This window comes from Callithrix jacchus, chromosome 10 (assembly GCF_049354715.1).
Source record: "Callithrix jacchus isolate 240 chromosome 10, calJac240_pri, whole genome shotgun sequence".
In the NCBI taxonomy this organism is placed as follows: Eukaryota; Metazoa; Chordata; class Mammalia; order Primates; family Cebidae; genus Callithrix; species Callithrix jacchus.
The window spans coordinates 68,043,585-68,063,481 of record NC_133511.1 but is presented as its reverse complement, the minus strand read 5'-3'; the positions used below and the strand labels follow the sequence as shown (position 1 = coordinate 68,063,481).

General features: G+C 39.0%; 1 protein-coding gene and 1 pseudogene across 17 annotated transcripts in view; one reads left to right on the top strand and one right to left on the bottom strand.

Moving 5' to 3' along the window:
* FCHSD2 (FCH and double SH3 domains 2) overlaps positions 1 to 19,897 on the bottom strand; it is a 300,132-nt gene that overhangs the window by 55,511 nt on the left and 224,724 nt on the right. For 10 of the 17 annotated variants that reach the window (XM_035264145.3, XM_078340290.1, XM_078340293.1 and 7 more), the window contains 3 exons: positions 14,890 to 14,985; positions 12,366 to 12,437; positions 1,807 to 1,923 (listed from right to left, as the gene is read on the bottom strand). In XM_035264145.3, the coding sequence (XP_035120036.1) occupies positions 1,807 to 1,923; positions 12,366 to 12,437; positions 14,890 to 14,985 (285 nt within the window). The remainder of the gene's footprint in view (positions 1 to 1,806; positions 1,924 to 12,365; positions 12,438 to 14,889; positions 14,986 to 19,897) is intronic. The other 7 variants (XM_017977813.4, XM_035264148.3, XM_078340296.1 and 4 more) reach the window with 1 other exon arrangement.
* LOC100408196 (interleukin enhancer-binding factor 2 pseudogene) lies at positions 6,489 to 7,720 on the top strand (annotated as a pseudogene).

The following is a 19,897-nucleotide window of genomic DNA, read 5'->3' as shown; positions in this document are numbered from 1 at the left end:
TGGAGATATTAATTTATGATTTGTTGGTAAAGCAAAACCATGGAAGTGATCGAGACTGCATATATGAGGGTAAAGAATAAGAAAACAAGATAACCAAGTACAGAAATCTGAGAAACTGAATATTTAATTGTTGGATGGAGAAAGAGGAACCTATAAAAAAAAATCTAAGTATGGCCAGAAAGGCAGAAGGAAAGCCAGGACAAAGCCAGGTTGAATCGTGGATGACTAGAGAAGATATCATTTTAAGACAAAGAGAGTTGTCAATTGTGATGAAACTGCTGACAGATTAAGAAATATGAGAAATCAAAGTGTCCATTTTGAAGCTAGCAACACAGAATTCATTGGTGATTTCGGTAAGCTTAGATTATGAAGCAGTATAGGGGAAGGAAAGGAAAGGAAAGCTCAAATGTAATGGGGTGAAAAGAAAGTGGGCGGTGAGATTCTATAGAATAAGCATAGGCAATTCTTTTAGGAAGTAGGATGTGAAGGCAAAGAATGAGAAGGATATAGGTATCAATAAATGAAATAGAGAAAAAAAGTACTATGCTTAAAATAATTTCTTTGTGCTTAGAGTTTAGTCTTAGAGATATATTTTCTTTCTTTGTTTTGTTTTCTTTTTTTTTTTTTTTTTGAGACAGGGTCTTGCTCTGTCACTCAGGCTGGAGTGCAGTGGCATGATCTTATCTCACTGTAACCTCCAACATTCTGGGCTCAAGAATCCTCCCCAACCTCAACCTGCTGAGTAGGTGGGAAGGTAGGTGTGTGCCACCATGCCTGGCTAATTTTTAAATTTTTTTTTGTAGAGACCGGGTTTTTGCCATGTTGCCTAGGCTGGTCTCAAATTCCTGGCTCAAGCAATCCACCTGCCTCAGCCTCCCAAAGTTCTGGGATTACAGGCATGAGCCACTGTGCCCAGCCAAACATATATTCTCATAAAACCTATAATTGTGTCTTCAAAAAATATGTTTTGAGGGACAAAAACCTACATTCAACATATGTCTCTTCCCCTGCCCATAATACACTATCACAGCTTTTCTTTGGCAATTTTATGGTAAACAGGTGAATAATTGTATTGCTGATGGAGGGCTTAAGGATATCCAACATGAGTAGAGTTGCCAGCATACTGCCGAGTGTTGACAAAACTCATATAATGCTTGAGCAAAGAAGTTTGAGACTAGCCTGGGAAACATGGCAAGATCCTATCTCTACAAAACACCTGAAAACAATTAGCTAGGCATGGTAGCATGTGCCTGTGGTCCCAGCTACTTGGGAGGCTTAAGTGTGAGGACTGCTTCTGCCCAGGAGGTTGAAGCTGCAGTAAGCCATGTTCACTCCACTGCCTTTCAACCTGGGTGACAGAGCAAGACTCTGTCTCAAAAACAACAACAACAACAACAACAAAACACATATAGGGTATTTTTCACATTTAATAAAGCTCAGCTTCTTTTTTTTTTTTTTGAGACGGAGTTTTGCTCTTGTTACCCAGGCTGGAGTGCAATGGCGGGCTCACCGCAACCTCCACCTCCTGGGTTCAGGCAATTTTCCTGACTCAGCCTCCCGAATAGCCAGGATTACAGGCGTGCACCACCACGCCCAGCTAATTTTTTGTATTTTTAGTAGAGACGGGGTTTCACCATGGTGACCAGGATGGTCCGGATCTCTTGACCTCGTGATCCACCCGTCTCGGCCTCCCAAAGTGCTGGGATTACAGGCTTGTGCCACCACACCAGCCTAAAATTGAGCTTCTTAAACTGGTTTGACATTTGGCTTAAGGTGGACGTAACTAGGACTTTCTCTTATACTTACCCGTTGTTGGTGAACAATGTTTTTATGCTCACGTGCCACACGTGTGGCCCATTTTCGAGCTTCCTTGTTTAGACTGTGCTCCTCTGTGGTCCCAGTTTCTGATTCTAATTGTCGGCTCTACAACACAAGAGAGAACAAAGATAAAAATACTGCTAACCTTATTACAACCACTACTGCTTTGTAGATGGACCAGAGGGCCTTCACTTAATCAGCACTCAAAACATGAGGCATGCTCCACTACTGCTGGAAGCAATGTCTTAATGTCACAGAAAGTTACCAGAAGAGTAAGATGACAGTAAGAAACCATTAAAGACCAATAAGCTTTTTGTCTTATACTGTTGAACACAAAAGCATAATTTCTAATACTGTGGACTTACCCTTTTGGGTGTGATGGAATTATCTTTCTGAAGGGGAAGGAAGCTAGTTAAGGTAAGCAAAGAAGAAAAAAGTATTCATGCCAATCTACTATGATGCTAAAATCATTGCATAAATAAAAATGGAAACAATCTAATAGTTTCAATGTGAGTAAAGAATCATTAAAGAGAAGTAAGAACAAAACAATAAAATAACAGCAACACAATCCTGTACCACCCCACTGCCCCAGGATACTGGATTTCATCAAGTTAGAGGTCCATCATCAACCTGCCACCAAACTTCAAGCCAACTTTTGCCCTTTCTCTAGGATTTAATGTATACATATGAAAGATAAGGGTGCTAGATCAAATGATCACCAAGGGTTTCTTCTAGCTCTAAAATGCTATAATTCTGATTTACAAAGAACAAACCGCAAAATCTAAACAATAGTAATAGCTAACTCCTATTGTGCAAGGTACTATGGAAAGTGCTTTATGTAACATTTTTTTTTTTAACAGGCTTAATGATGTGGGTCCCAAACCATTTTATAGAAAAGAAAACAAACGCTCAGAGAGATTAAGTAATTTTTCCCCGGATGGCCTAGATATTAAACGTTACAACCTTAATTGTCTGATTCCAGAATCAGAGCTATTAAACACACAACTCTTTTAATTCTCTCTAAATTCTTAAAGACCCATGAAAAACAAAGTTTATTGAGATAATTAGGAAATTTAAAAAAATATAAATTACCCAAAGAGGTTTTTATTAGAGAAAGAAGCAAAATTATAGAATGAAAAGAATTTTAGAAATTCTGATCATGGCTCACTGCAGCCTCAACTTCCAGGCTCAAGTGACCCTCCCACTTCAGCCTCCTGAGTAGCTAGAACTACAGGTGTGTGCTACCATGCCCAGCTAATTTTTTTTTCTCCCTAGAGACAAGGTCTCACTATGTTGCCCAGGCTCCTTTTAAATTCCTTGGCTCAAGTAATCCTCAAAAATGTTGAAATCACAGGCAAGAACCACACCTGGCCTAGTAATTCTTTTGCGAGATCTTGTAACTCAAAATTGATAAGTTACAAGATCTCGCAAAAGAATTACTAGGATTTTAAAAATTAATATTTTTGTTTGGGGAATTGTGATGAGGCAGGGTTTAAAGTTTTTGCTCTATACTAGCAAAACATTCCAGCTAAAGCTAGATTCTAATGATGGCAAATGAACAGAAATAGAGCAAAATAATCAAAATTCAAATCTAACCATCTTTACATTTGTATTTTATATTCTAATTCATTCTTTGGGTTATCAGAAATCTGGGAATGAACTTCATTTTATATTTTGCTTTGCAAATGATATCTGGGCATTCAAATTTACATCTGTTCTCAAAAATCAGGAACATTAAAATGTTAAACTCTGGACATAGATACAAATGAAATGTACATAGCTAGAGGAATGTAATCTGTAAAAGTAGATATTTTCTGAAGAGTCCAAGAATAGGTTTTTGAGTCAGATAGACAGTTTGAATCCACTGTATGCCATTTTATGGTACTACTAGCTTTATGATCTTGGGCATGTTAATTATCTGAGTCTTAGCTACATCTGAAAACTAGTGAAAATGTCACCTATCTCCATAGGTTTGATAGGCTAAATGAGGTAATATTTTAAACATTCTGGTATAGTATCTACATAATATCTTAAGCATCCAGTCATGGTAACTGTTAATGTTAAAGACCCAATTGAAAATTACTTGAAACAAAATTTTCTCATTATTGTTTATAAAAAAATTCAGGTAATTCATAGGTTCTTGGTAGCCTAAACAACAAATCCAAAACAAAGATTGAAGATATATTGAAAGATTAAGGTAGATCTCAGAGAATTAATTTGTAGGGAACAGCTAGATGAGAAAGGAGGCAACTGACGGAGACATTTAATTTTTATTACTGAGTAGCATTTTAAGAATATGTAAAGGGGTTTAAATTGTGTACTGGCTGCAGATGGGCCATAACCCAATTTGCCTTACAAAATTTATATCTTTTTATTGAGTATTCACTGAGCTTTTCCCTTATTTTTTATGTGTCTACTAAGACCTGCAAGATTGGAAGATATGGCTTTGAGATCCTTTGTTTAGGGAATGACACATAATTAAAATTCAAATTAGTTTATCCTTTTCATGAGTTCTGAAATCAAGCCATGGAATACATGTGGAAGCTCCTGAGGCACAGGTCTTGACAACTGAGAATTTCATACAAGGCGAATATAGCCCGGGGTGTTAAACAATACACAGAGAAATGTTCAAATACCACCTCTACTGTCAAAGATCAATATAAATCAGGATCTAGTATAGGTCATAATAATAATTATTAATTTGAGACAGTCTCACTTTGGCTAGCATAATTTCAGCTCACTGCAACCTTTGCCTCCTGGATTCAAGTGATTCTTCTGCCACCTGCCTCAGCCTCCCATGTAGCTGGGACTACAAATGCATACCACCATGCCCAGCTAATTTTTTGTATTTTTAATAGAGATGGGGTTTTACCATGTTAGCCAGGATGGATAATAATTTTTTTTAAGATGGTGGCATTAGCAGTGGTTGATTCCAACAAAAAACCCGTAACAACTGCTTCTTTTTAAAATGCTGGCAAATTTATTTTTATTTTTTATTTTTTTAGAGTCTTGCTTTGTCACCCAGACTGGAGTACAGTGGCACTATCTTAGCTCACTGCAACCTCTACCTCCTGGGTTCAAGAGATACTCATTCCTCAGCCTCCAGAGACACTGGGATTACAGGTGTGCACCACCACGCCCAGCTAATTTTTTGTATTTTGGGTAGAGATGGGGTTTCACTATGTTGACCAGGCTGGTCTCGAACTCCTGTCCTCAAGTGGTCTACCTGTCCTTGGCCTTCCAAAGTGCTGGGATTACAAGCGTGAGCCATCGCGGCTGGCCTAGTTCATCCTTTTAACATTTTTCTTTTCTTTGGAAGACAGGGTCTCACTCGATTGTCCAGGCTGGAGTGCAGTGGTGCAATCATGACTCACTGCAGCCTTGACCTACTGAGCTCAAGAAATCCTCCCACCTCAGCATCCCAAGTAGCTGAGACTACAGCGTATGCCAGCACACTCGGCTAATTTTTTGATTTTTAGTACAGATGCGATCTCATTATGTTACCTAGGCCATCTCAAACTCCTGGCCTCAAGTGATCCTCCTGCCTTCACCTCCCAAAGTGCTGGGATTATAGGCATAAGCCACCATGCCCAGCCCAATATTTTTCCTTTATCTTTAAACAATGTTTTTGATACAAAAATTAGCCAGTGTGGTGCGCATACCTGTAATCCCAGCTACATGGGAGGCTAAGGCAGGAGAATTGCTTGGACCCAGGAGCCAGAGGTTGCAGTTCAGAATGCGATTTGAACTAATAAGAAGTTACAGCTCAGGGTTTTATGCAATGTATGGTATATAGATCACTTCAAAAATCTGGAAAATTCTGAATTTTGAAATATATTTGGCCTAAGGCTTTTGGTAAGAGCCTATAGACTTTTAAGTCACCATATTTCAAATATACCACACATCCTGGAGGGAGTGGGACAGTGCCTCTTAAAAGACATAATTTAACTTATTCTGACTATGCCTGGATAGCAGAACCCCCACCTGGAAAGAGGTGGGAACTCATCTAGATAAATTGAATGTGCCTGGTCTCTCAGGAGAGTACGACTGGAGAACAACTGGTATAGACTGAGCCTTGGGACAATTCTAAAAAACTCTGCACACCTGGGTAACAGGAATATACCCATTAAGGCTGAGGGTGAAGAAATGATGAGAACTCTAAGAACGGAGCTATTCTTTTGTCTTGGGTTAGAGTACCAAAGGCAGAGCTTAGCAAAAAACAAAAACAGCAATAAAAACCTTGTGTCTAACATCTTCTAGAACATACCTAGAGGCATCAGACGGAAGAGCCTTATAAAAAGTATGCCTTTATTTTGGTAGCTCTTACAGAGATTTTCCTTTAAGAGCTATAATCACAAACTAGATAGGGGAACTTCCAGGCTCCTATGTGTCAGCACGTAACTGATGCTTCTGTGCAAAGATCTAGCTACTCTGGATGGTTAGACAAGCAACCAGATCAGGAGAAAGGGACTAAACCAGTAGAGGGCCTATCATATAGATGGCGGACTTTCTACTAAAAGCCTTTTGTGAAATGCTGAAGAAATCAGGACAACCACTTTGAACACTTAACTGTCAGTACAGCTAATTCTAAAAAGTGATGCTCGAGTTTTCTGCTCCTCAGAGTAAAGGGGCGGCTGGTGCAGCCTCTATTGTTCAGGTTTTAAGGCACCATGAGGGGTGACAGAGGCTGTGGTCGTGGTGGGCACTTTGGTTCCAGAGGAGGCCCAGGAACAGGGTTCAGGCCCTTTGTACCACATATCCCATTTGACTTCTATTTGTGTGAAACAGCCTTCCCCTGAGTCAAGCCAGCACCTGATGAAACTTCAGTTAGGCCTTGCTGAAGAGGAATCAGGACCTGGTTCCCAAATCTATCCTTTCTCTGGTGACAAATAAACAATGTGATTGACAATCTGATTGTGGCTCCAGGGACATTTGAAGTGCAAATTGAAGTTCGACAGGTGGGATCCTATAAAAAGGGGACGATGACTACAGGACACAATGTGACTGACGTGGTGGTGATACTCAAGATTCTGCCAACATTGGAAGCTGTTGCTGCCCTGGGGAACAATGTTGTGGAAAGCCTAAGAGCACAGAATTCTTCTGAAGTTTTAACCATGCTAACCAATGAAACTGGCTTTGAAATCAGTTCTTATGATGCTACAGTGAAGATTCTTATTACAACAGTGCCACTCAGTCTTCAAAAACTGTACCCAGAACTCCATTTGGATATCAAGATATTGCAGAGTGCCTTAGCAGCCATCCGACATGCCTGCTGGTTTGAGGAAAATGCTTCTCAGTACACAGTTAAAGTTCTCATCAGACTACTGAAAGACTTGAGGATTTGTTTTCCTGGCTTTGAGCCCCTCACACCCTAAATCCTTGACCTACTAGAAGTCATTATGCTGTGATGAACAACCCCACCAGACAGCCTTTGGCCCTAAACGTTGCATAAAGGTGCTGCTTGCAGATTGTGGCTGCAGGACTGTTCCTGCCAGGTTCAGTGGGTATTACTGACCCCTGTGAGACTGGCAACTTTAGAGTACACACAGTCATGACCCTAGAACATCAGGACATGGTCTGCTATACAGCTCAGACTCTCGTCCAAATCCTCTCACATGGTGGCCAGGAGGGTAATGCCAGCTATCTTGCTTCTGAAATATCTACCTGGGATGGAGTGAAAGTAACACCTTCAGAAAGGAAGGAGAGGAAGAAGAGGAGAATACAGAAGACCACCTCAAGGAGAGGAAGAAGAAAGCATGGAAACTCAGGAGTGACCTTCCCTTCCCTTGACTTGGAGCCAGACCTTCCCTTGACTGGAGCCTAAGCTCACTGGTACTGGGCTTTACAGGGTCGTAGACGTTTCTGAGGGATAGGGAAGACAAAAGAAAGGAAAGTAACTTCATAGAAGTGTCATATTGGCTTAGCAGCCAGTTTCCCATTTGTGACCTATGCCATCCATTTATAATGAATGAGGATACCAACATTTCATCCTAATATTCTAGAATCCCCAACTCCTGAAAACCCCTCTCTCAACTAATACTTTGCTGTTGAAATGTTGTGAACTGTTAAGTGTCTGGAAATTTTTTTTCTAAGAAAAACTATTAAAGTACTTCCAAGTAGGGAAAAAAAAAAAGTGATGCTCTTGTCTTTAGTCAAAGCCTCTCATTTTTGGATACTGTGCCAAGCATATGTGTAAGAGGATGGTACTTATTTACTCAACAGGAGGACTTCCCACAATTTCTATCACAGCCTTTCAGGTTTATGAGACAATGCTATATGCAGTAAAAAAATTTCTATAAGCAGAGTCACCCATAACAGCGAGAATTTTCAGGTACATTTCCTGCACAGTGTATTAACCCCATGCAGTCTTTCATAGACAAGGGAAATTTTTGCCAAATATTTATTTTTAATAGATGCATAAATCACTCCCCTTATGTAAAACTTTAATGCGTAAAAGTTCTCAACTACAGCAAGTGGACATTTTACTTACTATAATCGTTAATCTATAGAAGGTAGAATTAAATACCAGAAATAGCATCTAGAATAACAGGAAAAGATCATATATCAGAAATTTAGTATCACTTTTTGCTATCAATATCTCTGAAGATCTTGTTATTTGTTGTTCAAGGAAGGTAAAAGGGTAAGGGTATTCTCATCCCCACTGGGAAACTTGAAAACGTTTCCTTAAGATTTTCATGTATAGATGATACCTAAGTTTTGTGGAATGCATGTTTCCAATATTATTTTCCCATCCCAGCTTCACCTTGTCCTTTTTCACAGGATGTGACGAAATGCCCCTAATGGCACCCATCACGAGTTCTAGTAATAATGGAAAGGCTCACTGAGATGTATGTAGGGCAAAGGTGTTGAAAAGTACAACTCATGTACTTAAAATTATTCCAAACAGATTGCCTTTCAGATGTACAAACTGCCAAGAGGGACGCTGATGAACTCCTCCTTGTGGAATAAGTAGGAAAACAAAAGTCCCATGGGAGTTTTAGTGATCAGTCCAACAAGGGAGTTGAGAGCTAGGGATCACAACTGCAAAAGTATTCCAAGTATTTCAAGATCTGTAATGTCTTCTATATTTGATATTTGGTATTTCCTATAGCAATTAGGGGAAAAATACTAAAAAAAAAAAAAAAAAAGAAAAGAAAAGAAAGAAATATGTTTGTCCTGTGGAAAGATTTTAAAAAGTCAATCCACATCTGTTCTGATTCAATGTGCCAGGCACTGAGTAAAATGCTTAGTATCCTATTTTTTTTTGTTCGAGATGGAGTTTCGCTCTTGTTACCCAGGCTGGAGTGTAATGGAGTGATCTCGGCTCACTGCAACCTCTGCCTCCTGGGTTCAGGCAATTCTCCTGCCTCAGCCTCCCGAGTAGCTGGGATTACAGGCACGCACCACCACGCCCAGCTAATTTTTTGTATTTTTAGTAGAGACGGGGTTTCACCATGTTGACCAGGATGGTCACGATCTCTTGACCTTGTGATCCACCTGCCTTGGCCTCCCAAAGTGCTAGGATTACAGGCTTGAGCCACCGCGCCCGGCCTATATCCTATTTAATATTCAAACCCAATAAGGTATAGCTGGCCTTCCATATTTGTGGGTTCTCTATCTGGAGTAAACCAACCACGGATCAAAAATATTTTTTTAAAAAAGCAAAAAAAAAAGGATAGTTGTGTCTGCACTGAACATGTATAGACCTTTTTCCTTGTCTTCTTCCCTAAACAATGTAATAGGACAACTATTAGCATAGCATTTACACTGTATTAGGGATTATAATCTAGTGATGATTTAAAGTATATGAAGAATATGAATAGGTTATATGCAAATATATCATTTTATATAGAGGACTTGAACATCTGTGGATTTTGGTACATGAAGAGGTTCCTAGAATTACGGACACCAAAGGAGAACTGTTGTCATGTCACAAATGAGGATGCTGAATCACAAAAGTTAAATATATAGAAAATGCTAGTTTAGACACCAAAACCTATGTTTTCTCCATTGTACAACACCTGTATGAATCACTAACCCCAGTGTGACCCATGTGGCAGCTGAATGACTCTAACATTGAGATTGTAATAATTGTGCTTGTCAGTTCTCTCTCACAGAATATCCTTACTATAGAGAAAAGGATTTTAAGGCAAATTCCATATCCTCCTCAGAATAATTCTGCATTAAAAAGTCATTTCAGAAAAAAAAAAAATATGTACTTTACTTTTTCTAGAAAGAGCTCTGGCTCTCTGGTATCATCTGAGAAATGATAATTGAAGATATAAAGAAAGAATACTTTAGAAATCAATAACTCTATTATGGAAAATAGGTAAGAAAGGCCTTCAGTATTAACCATGAGACAGCTATTAAGTTATTACAAAAGACAAAGCTTGCCATTGGTCACTATCACTTGTAGCCATCTTTTGGTAATAGTAAAATTCTACCCAAAAAAGCCCTCATTACTATAGTAATACTGTGACTATATGTTCAATTGGACTTCTGTAGGGAAAACAGTGTGGTTTGAAATGGGTTATATTAAAAAGTTAAAAAAATTTTTAAGACAGTTTATGAAAATCATCAGAAGAAAATAAGAGTTATATTTTATCATAGGCATAACTTTAAAAGTCCTATAACTTTCCTAAATATATCTTAAATTTAGATAAAATATTTACTGAATTCTCATCTGTAAGGCAAGGGCATATGCAAAGTATATGTAAGTATCTGCTTAGTAAATGAAAAATAAATGTGTTAAACCTTAAGCAGTTCAAAATTCCTAATTCAAACTATAAAATGTAAAATAAAAGAACAATACTGACTGGCCTGCAATGGATCTCATCATATTGCTGTCTTACCTGAGTACATAGTTCTCCATTTACACTCATGTATAAAATTCAAAAATAACACCTGGTTGCAATCCACTTTCATCACTAAGTCTACTTGCTATTTCAGGTACAGTCATGTACTTTCAAACTTTTCTGGCTCTAACACTTATTAGCTGAGTGACCTTGAGCAAAGCAAATTGCTTTTATTTCTATTTTTGTTGTTGTTGTTGTTGCTGTTTGAGACAGGGTCTTGCTCTGTCACCCAGGATGGAGTGCAGGGGCATGATCACGGCTCATTGCAACCTCTACCTCTCACCTCTCAGGCTCAGTGATCCTCCCACTTCAGCTTCCTGAGTAGCTGGGACTACAGGTGTGTGCTACCATGCTCAGCTAGTTTTCTGTATTTTTTTTCCTCTCCCATAGACACAGGGTTTCACCATATTGCCCAGGCTGGTCTCAAACTCCTGGGCTCAAGCAATGCCTCCACCTTGGCCTCCCAAAGTGCTGGGATTATAGGCGTTAGCCTCTGCACCCAGCCAGATTTCCTAACTTTAGTTTCCTCAACTGTAAAAGAGGGATTACAAATAGTGTCTATAATATAGAGTTGTTATGAAGATAAATTAATATAGGTAATATCATTAGAAAAATGTCTAGCATGAGATAAATGTTCAATGAATGTTACCTATTATTTTTATTCTTTTCAACTTTTGTTTTCCCTTCCTGGCATGTTGTTTCTCCCTCTATGCAGGCAGAGTAAACTGTAATTCATCTTCAAGATCTAATCTATAACAAGTACACACAATCAAGTAAAAAAATAGAAACAAGGTTTGAATAGACATTTTACCAAAGAAGATATATGAGTGGCTAATAGACTCATGAAAAGATAACTCATCATTAGTCATTAGGGAAATGCAAATCAGAACCATGAGATACTATTCCATATCCACTAGGATGATTATAATCTGAGCTAGACAATAATAAATGTCTGGCTGAGGCAGGAGGATCATTTGAGCCCAGGAGTTCAAGACCAGCCTAAGCAATATGGCGACATTCCCTCTCTACCACACACACAAAAAGAAATTGGCTGTAGTCCCAGTCACTTGAGAGGCTGAGGCGGGAGGACTGCTTGAACCCAGGAGGTTGAGCTGCAGTGAACTGTGACTATGCCACTACATTTTGGCCTGGGCGACAGGGTGAGACCCTGTCTTAAAAAAAAAAACAACAAGACTTTTTAAATGACTGATGGTCTGGAATGATTTTTTTAAATCATAGGCAATTTATCTTTTTCCATTATGAAAAAACATATTGCTTCCCAAGTATTGAACACTTCTTCTTAGAAGAAAGAACAGCATAGCAGAAAGAATATTACTATTGCAATGACAACAGTAACGTGTCATTAATTTACTCCATGACTCTGGACAAGTCTCCCTTACTAGGCTACAGTTTCCCCTTTAATAAAGACAAGATTAGCTCTAAGGTTCTCTCTAGCACACCTGCTGAAGAAAATTAAGGTGCTTCACACAAGATGAAAAATGAGCAGCTCAATTTCTTTACTACAAACAGGGAAGGAAATTCTTAATTTATAAGAGAAAACACAGCTGATGCATCAGGGGCCTTTTATATGTGTATATACATAGCTTTCATCCCAACACCAGGTCCCACCCTTCATTAACATGCAAACCCACATGGCCCACCCCTCCCACCCTTGTCCCACACCCCATATACCTCAGCTATGGTCATTCTCAGAGCACTGACAGGGGAGAGCTCAATATCCACCAGCTGGGCGGCTTTTAAACTCTGCCCAGTAAAGATTGCACAAGGACAAAAAACAGCATAGAGTTAGAAATTTAAGGCAAACAAGGACAACACCTAAGAACATTTAACACAGTGTTTAAAACAAAGGATTTAGGGCTGTAGTTGGGCTGTAGAAAAGATGAGAGTCACTGTTAAAATCAGGATTTTTCTGTGGAAAATAGCAATGATGAAAGAATCTCAAATTAGTCATAACTTTAAGTCAAGCTTGACAAACTTGTCTATACCCTGTATTTTCTAATGCTCTGCTTCATCCCTCCCAGGCTTCAAAGAAGTCAAATCATAGGATAATGTGAATGAGTCATTGGCAAAAGCTGATGAAAAAAAAGGCACTATTAAAAGGGTAAAGGTTTTCTACATTTCTTTATATAGCTGCTAACAGAGCTACTTAAAGTATAAGAAAAGTAATGAAGATATCTCTGGCAAATGTGTTTTCTATTAAACTGATACCATTAAACTCTAGAACTATATCATAAACTCCGCTGGTTCTGGTTCTAAATTTATCAAAATTGATGAATATAATTTGACTTTCTTTTTGGCTTGTCTACAATGAGAGAATGTGCTAGTAATGACAACATGTGTCTTCTCATTTTGTAGAAGTTAAATTTCATTTTTATGATACCAAATTAGCATTTTGGTTCTTTTTTAAAAATTTAAATAATGGCAAACATTTCCCATAAACTCAAGGACAACTGCTGTATGCTTTTTTTTTTGAGACAGAGTTTCGCTCTTGTCACCCAGGCTGGAGTGCAATGGCGCAATCTCGGCTCACCGCAACCTCCGCCTCCTGGGTTCAGGCAATTTTTCTGTCTCAGCCTCCTGAGTAGCTGGGATTACAGGCATGTGCCACCATGCCCAGCTAATTTTTTGTATTTTTAGTAGAGACGGGGTTTCACCATGTTGACCAGGATGTGTCGATCTGTTGACCTCGTGATCCACCCGCCTCGGCCTCCCAAAGTGCTGGGATTACAGGCTTGAGCCACTGCGTCCAGCTCTGCTGTATGCTTTTTAAAAATTGTCATTTGGAACCAAGCATGGTGGCTCATGTCTGTAATCCCAGCACTTTGGGAAGCTGAAGTGGGTGGGTCGCTTGAACTCAGGAGATCGAGACCAGCCTGGGCAACATGGTGAGACCCCCATCTCTATTAAAAATACAAAGAAAATAGCCAGACATGGTGGTGTGTGCCTGCAGATCCAGCTAATTGGAAGGCTGAGGTGGGAGGATCACTTGAGCCTAGGAGACGGAGGTTAGACTAAGCTGAGATCATGGTACTGTATTCCAGCCTGGGTGACAGAGTGAGACCCTGTCTCAAAAATAAAATAATAAATAAGTAAAAACCAAAATAAAAATTGCCAATTGGAATCTACAGACAGAAAGTAGATTGATGATGCAAGGGGCTGAGGTGTGTGGTATGGGAAGAGTGGCTGCTTAATGGAGTCAGGATTTCTTTTTAAAGTGATGAAATGTTGTGGGACTATAAAGTGATGACAGCGCACAACATTGGAAATGTAGTAAGTGACAGTGAATCAACCCCACACTTTGACCATGGTTAAAATGGTAACTTTTGTGTTATGTGTATTTTGCCATAATAAAAAAAATGGCTGAGGGGTAGAGATATTTTAAAAATTGCCAATTTGAGGTTTATATAAGTACTTTAATAGTCTAAGAAATCCAAAAGGAATTATAAAAGGACTATAATCTTTTATAGTGCCAACCAAAATATTTCATACCCACATTCATTATTCCATTTATTAATTCTATTCTGGTTAAATTTTTTTTTTTTTTTTTTTGAGATGGAATCTCACTCTGTCACCTGGGCTGGAGTGCAGTGGTATGATCTTGGCTCAGTGCAACCTGTGCCTCCTGGGTTCAAGTGGTTCTCCTGCCCCAGCCTCCCGAGTAGCTGAGATTACAGGCACCTACCACCCTGCCTGGCTAATTTTTGTATTTTTAGCAGAGACAGGGTTTAGTCATGTTAGCCAGGCTGGTCTTAAACTCCTGACCCCAGGTGATTCACCCACCTCAGCCTCCCAAAGTGCTGGGATTACAACAGGGAAGAGCCACTGTGCCAGGCCTATTCTGGTTAAAATTTAGCCACTGATTTCTTTGGAGGAATACAACATAAAGAACTTCAGGGAAAGTATAATTTACATTTAAATGTATTGAAAACTTTTTTTCTCCTTCCCTCAGTTTTCAGGTTTCGGTAACTTGTCTTATAACTTAACCTCATTTGGTAGAAGGTTGTTAGCATAAAGAAACTGGGTGTGTTGGCCACAATTAAGGAAAAAAAAAGTCATAATTATTCTACATTCTTACAGTTTTGTTATAAAATTGATGAGACATACTCAGCTTTTTCTGTCTATGTCAAGGATAACTGTTATTTGAGCACAAACACAATTGAACAACAAATAAAATGAAAATCTGTAATTCCCTTACAGTATCACTGTCACAAGGCTGGAACTGGAAGGGCTGGGGTTTGTGAAATACAGCATTCTCTTGCAAAAACAGCTGAAGATTGTAGTCCCGTACCACCTAAAGAGAAAATAAAATATCTTTAGGTTTTTAATGAGGTTAAAATGTCCAATTACATTATAAAGTTTAAGATTTATTCTGCTGTTTTCTATACAAATGAGAAATCATCCAACGTTGTGGTAAAAAAGAGATGTTACACATTTTATTTTTCATTTTAGACAATTATTATTTTTCTGTCCGATTTTCTCAAAAATAAATTTGAAAAAGGATAGTTTAGAAACTACATCAGATTTGGGGATTAGACGATATTAAATACTTTAAGAAGGCAACAAGATAGGTTTTACGCAAAGCTATTCTGTGTAACGCAGAATAGGGTGCAGAAAAGTAAGTACATTGATCGTTTTCATCTCTCCCAGCTAAAAAATCTTATAGGCCTCTTAAAGTCTGTTTCATAGCCATTGCCATCCACTAGGAAACTGCTAGATAATTCTATCCAAGACAACAAATAGTGTTTGTAGAGTATTTCTGGGCACCTTCTTGAGGAGGTTACACTCTAATTACCGTCTTACAGCATACCAAGAAGACAGACTAGAAAGGAATTTCTATAAAAAGAGAATTCTGATACTCAGAAAGCAGCAAAACAAATAGCACAGAAAGACAGACATCTGAAAATAATTCACTCCATTTACATACCCTAGGAAAGAGTGGAAATCAACACCTGATGGGGCAAAAAAACCCACTTTCTATTTTGCCACCACATCGCTTACCCCTTACTTTTTTTTTTTCAACATTTCATCACATGTATTTCTTCTTATGCAGTCTAAGCTGAGAATGCCATGTACTTATCTTTCATTTGCAGTATATTATAGCCCATAAGTACCTCTGCCAGAAAACGGGCAGAAGAATTTTTTTAAAAAGTTCCAATTAACTCTGTAGCTCTACTTTAGGAGTCCTGGGAAAAGGGATAATTGAGGAGATACAGAAAATAGTAGGTATATATTGCATTTTTTTTTTCTTATTTTTTTTATTGCATTTTAGGTTTTGGGGTACATGTGCAGAGCATGCAATACAGTTGCATAGGTACACACATGGCAGTGTGTTCTGTTTGCTTTCACCCCTTCACCCACATTTGGCGTTTCTCCCCAGGCTATCCCTCCCCACCTCCCCCTCCCACTGGCCCTCCCCTTTTCCCCCCAATAGACCCCAGTGTTTAGTACACCCCTCTCTGTGTCCATGTGTTCTCATTTTTCATCACCCGCCTATGAGTGAGAATATGCGGTGTTTCATTTTCTGTTCTTGTGTCAGTTTGCTGAGAATGATGTTCTCCAGATTCATCCATGTCCCTACAAATGACACGAACTCATCATTTCTGATTGCTGCATAATATTCCATGGTGTATATGTGCCACATTTTCCCAATCCAGTCTATCATCAATGGGCATTTGGGTTGCTTCCAGGTCTTTGCTATTGTAAACAGTGCTGCAATAAACATTTGTGTGCATATGTCCTTATAGTAGAAAGATTTATAGTCCTTTGGGTATATACCCAGTAATGGGATTGCTGGGTCAAATGGAATTTCTATATCTAAGGCCTTGAGGAATCGCCACACTGTCTTCCACAATGGTTGGACTAATTTACACTCCCACCAACAGTGTAAAAGTGTTCCTTTTTCTCCACATCCTCTCCAGCATCTGTTGTCCCCAGATTTTTTAATGATCGCCATTCTAACTGGCATGAGATGGTATCTCAATGTGGTTTTGATTTGCATCTCTCTGATGACCAGTGACGATGAGCATTTTTTCATATGATTGTTGGCCTCATATATGTCTTCTTTCGTAAAGTGTCAGTTCATATCCTTTGCCCACTTTTGAATGGGCTTGTTTTTTTCTTGTAAATCTGTTTGAGTTCTTTGTAAATTCTGGATATCAGCCCTTTGTCAGATGGGTAAACTGCAAAGATTTTTTCCCATTCTGTTGGTTGCCGATTCACTCTAGTGACTGTTTCTTTTGCCATGCAGAAGCTGTGGAGTTTCATTAGGTCCCATTTGTCTATTTTGGCTTTTGTTGCCAGTGCTTTTGGTGCTTTGGTCATGAAGTCCTTGCCTACTCCTATGTCCTGGATAGTTTTGCCTAGATTTCCTTCTAGGGTTTTTATCATGCCAGGTCTTATGTTTAAGTCTTTAATCCATCTGGAGTTAATTTTAGTGTAAGGTGTCAGGAAGGGGTCCAGTTTCTGCTTTCTGCACATGGCTAGCCAGTTTTCCCAACACCATTTGTTAAATAGGGAATCCTTTCCCCATTGCTTGTTTTTGTCAGGTTTATCAAAGATTGTATAGTTGTAGATATGTTGTGTTGCCTCCAATGCCTCTGTTTTGTTCCATTGGTCTATATCTCTGTTTTGGTACCAGTACCATGCTGTTTTGATTACTGTAGCCTTGTAGTATAGTTTGAAATCCGGTAGTGTGATGCCCCCCGCTGTGTTCTTTTTGCTTAGAATTGATTTGGCTATGCGGGCTGTCTTTTGGTTCCATATGAAGTTCATGGTGTTTTTTTCCAGTTCTGTGAAGAAAGTCAATGGTAGCTTGATGGGGATAGCGTTGATTCTGTAAATTACTTTGGGCAGTATAGCCATTTTCACGATATTAATTCTTCCTAACCATGAACATGGAATGTTTCTCCATCTGTTTGTGTCCTCTCTGATTTCGTTGAGCAGTGGCTTGTAGTTCTCCTTGAAGAGGTCTCTTACGTTCCTTGTGAGTTGTATTCCAAGGTATTTTATTCTTATTGTAGCAATTGTGAATGGCAGTTCGTTCTTGATTTGGCTTTCTTTAAGTCTGTTATTGGTGTAGACGAATGCTTGTGATTTTTGCACATTGATTTTATATCCTGAGACTTTGCTGAAGTTGCTTATCAGTTTCAGGAGTTTTTGGGCTGAGGCGATGGGGTCTTCTAGGTATACTATCATGTAGTCTGCAAATAGAGACAATTTGGCTTCCACCTTTCCTATTTGAATACCCTTTATTTCTTTTTCTTGCCTGATTGCTCTGGCTAGAACTTCCAGTATTATACTGAATAGGAGTGGTGAGAGAGGGCATCCTTGTCTAGTGCTGGATTTCAGAGAAAATGCTTCCAGTTTTTGCCCATTCAGTATGATATTGGCTGTTGGTTTGTCATAAATAGCTTTTATTACTTTGAGATACGTTCCATCGATGCCGAGTTTATCGAGGGTTTTTAGCATAAAGGGCTATTGTATTTTGTCAAATGCCTTCTCTGCGTCAATTGAGATAATCATGTGGTTTTTGTTTTTGGTTCTGTTTATGTGGTGAATTACGTTTATAGACTTGCGTATGTTGAACCAGCCTTGCATCCCCGGGATGAATCCTACTTGATCGTGATGAATAAGTTTTTTGATTTGCTGTTGCAATCGGCTTGCCGATATTTTATTGAAGATTTTTGCATCTATGTTCATCATGGATATTGGCCTCAAGTTTTCTTTTCTCGTTGGGTCTCTGCCGGGTTTTGGTATCAGGATGATGTTGGTCTCATAAAATGATTTGGGAAGGATTCCCTCTTTTTGGATTATTTGGAATAGTTTTAGAAGGAATGGTACCAGCTCCTCTTTGTGTGTCTGGTAGAATTCGGCTGTGAACCCGTCTGGACCTGGGCTTTTTTTGTGTGGTAGGCTCTTAATTGCTGCCTCGACTTCTGACCTTGTTATTGGTCTAGTCATAGTTTCAGCTTCCTCCTGGTTTAGGCTTGGGAGGACACAGGAGTCCAGGAATTTATCCATTTCTTCCAGGTTTACTAGTTTATGTGCATAGAGTTGTTTGTAATATTCTCTGATGATGGTTTGAATTTCTGTGGAGTCTGTGGTGATTTCCCCTTTATCATTTTTTATTGCATCTATTTGGTTGTTCTCTCTTTTATTTTTAATCAATCTGGCTAGTGGTCTGTCTATTTTGTTGATCGTTCCAAAAAACCAGTCCTTGGATTTATTGATTTTTTGAAGGGTTTTTCGTGTCTCAATCTCCTTCAGTTCAGCTCTGATCTCAGTTATTTCTTGTCTTCTGCTGGGTTTTGAGTTTTTTTGATCTTGCTCCTCTAGCTCTTTCAATTTTGACGATAGGGTGTCGATTTTGGATCTCTCCATTCTCCTCATATGGGCACTTATTGCTATATACTTTCCTCTAGAGACTGCTTTAAATGTGTCCCAGAGATTCTGGCATGTTGTGTCTTCGTTCTCATTGGTTTCAAAGAACTTCTTTACTTCTGCCTTCATTTCATTGTTTACCCAGTCAACGTTCAAGAGCCAGTTGTTCAGTTTCCATGAAGCTGTGTGGTTCTGGGTTGGTTTCTGAATTCTGAGTTCTAACTTGATTGCACTATGGTCTGAGAGGCTGTTTGTTATGATTTCAGTTGTTTTGCATTTGCTGAGGAGTGCTTTACTTCCAATTATGTGGTCAATTTTAGAGTAGGTGTGATGTGGTGCTGAGAAGAATGTATATTCTGTGGATTTGGGGTGGAGAGTTCTGCAAATGTCTATCAGGTTTGCTTGCTCCAGGTCTGAGTTCAAGCCCTGGATATCCTTGTTGATTTTCTGTCTGGTTGATCTGTCTAATATTGACAGTGGAGTGTTAAAGTCTCCCACTATTATTGTGTGGGAGTCTAAGTCTCTTTGTAAGTCATTAAGAACTTGCCTTATGTATCTCGGTGCTCCTGTATTGGGTCCATATATGTTTAGGATCGTTAGCTCTTCTTGTTGTATCGATCCTTTTACCATTATGTAATGGCCTTCTTTGTCTCTTTTGATCTTTGTTGCTTTAAAGTCTATTTTATCAGAGATGAGAATTGCAACTCCTGCTTTTTTTTGCTCTCCATTTGCTTGGTAAATCTTCCTCCATCCCTTTATTTTGAGTCTTTGTGTATCCTTGCATGTGAGATGGGTTTCCTGAATACAGCACACTGATGGGTTTT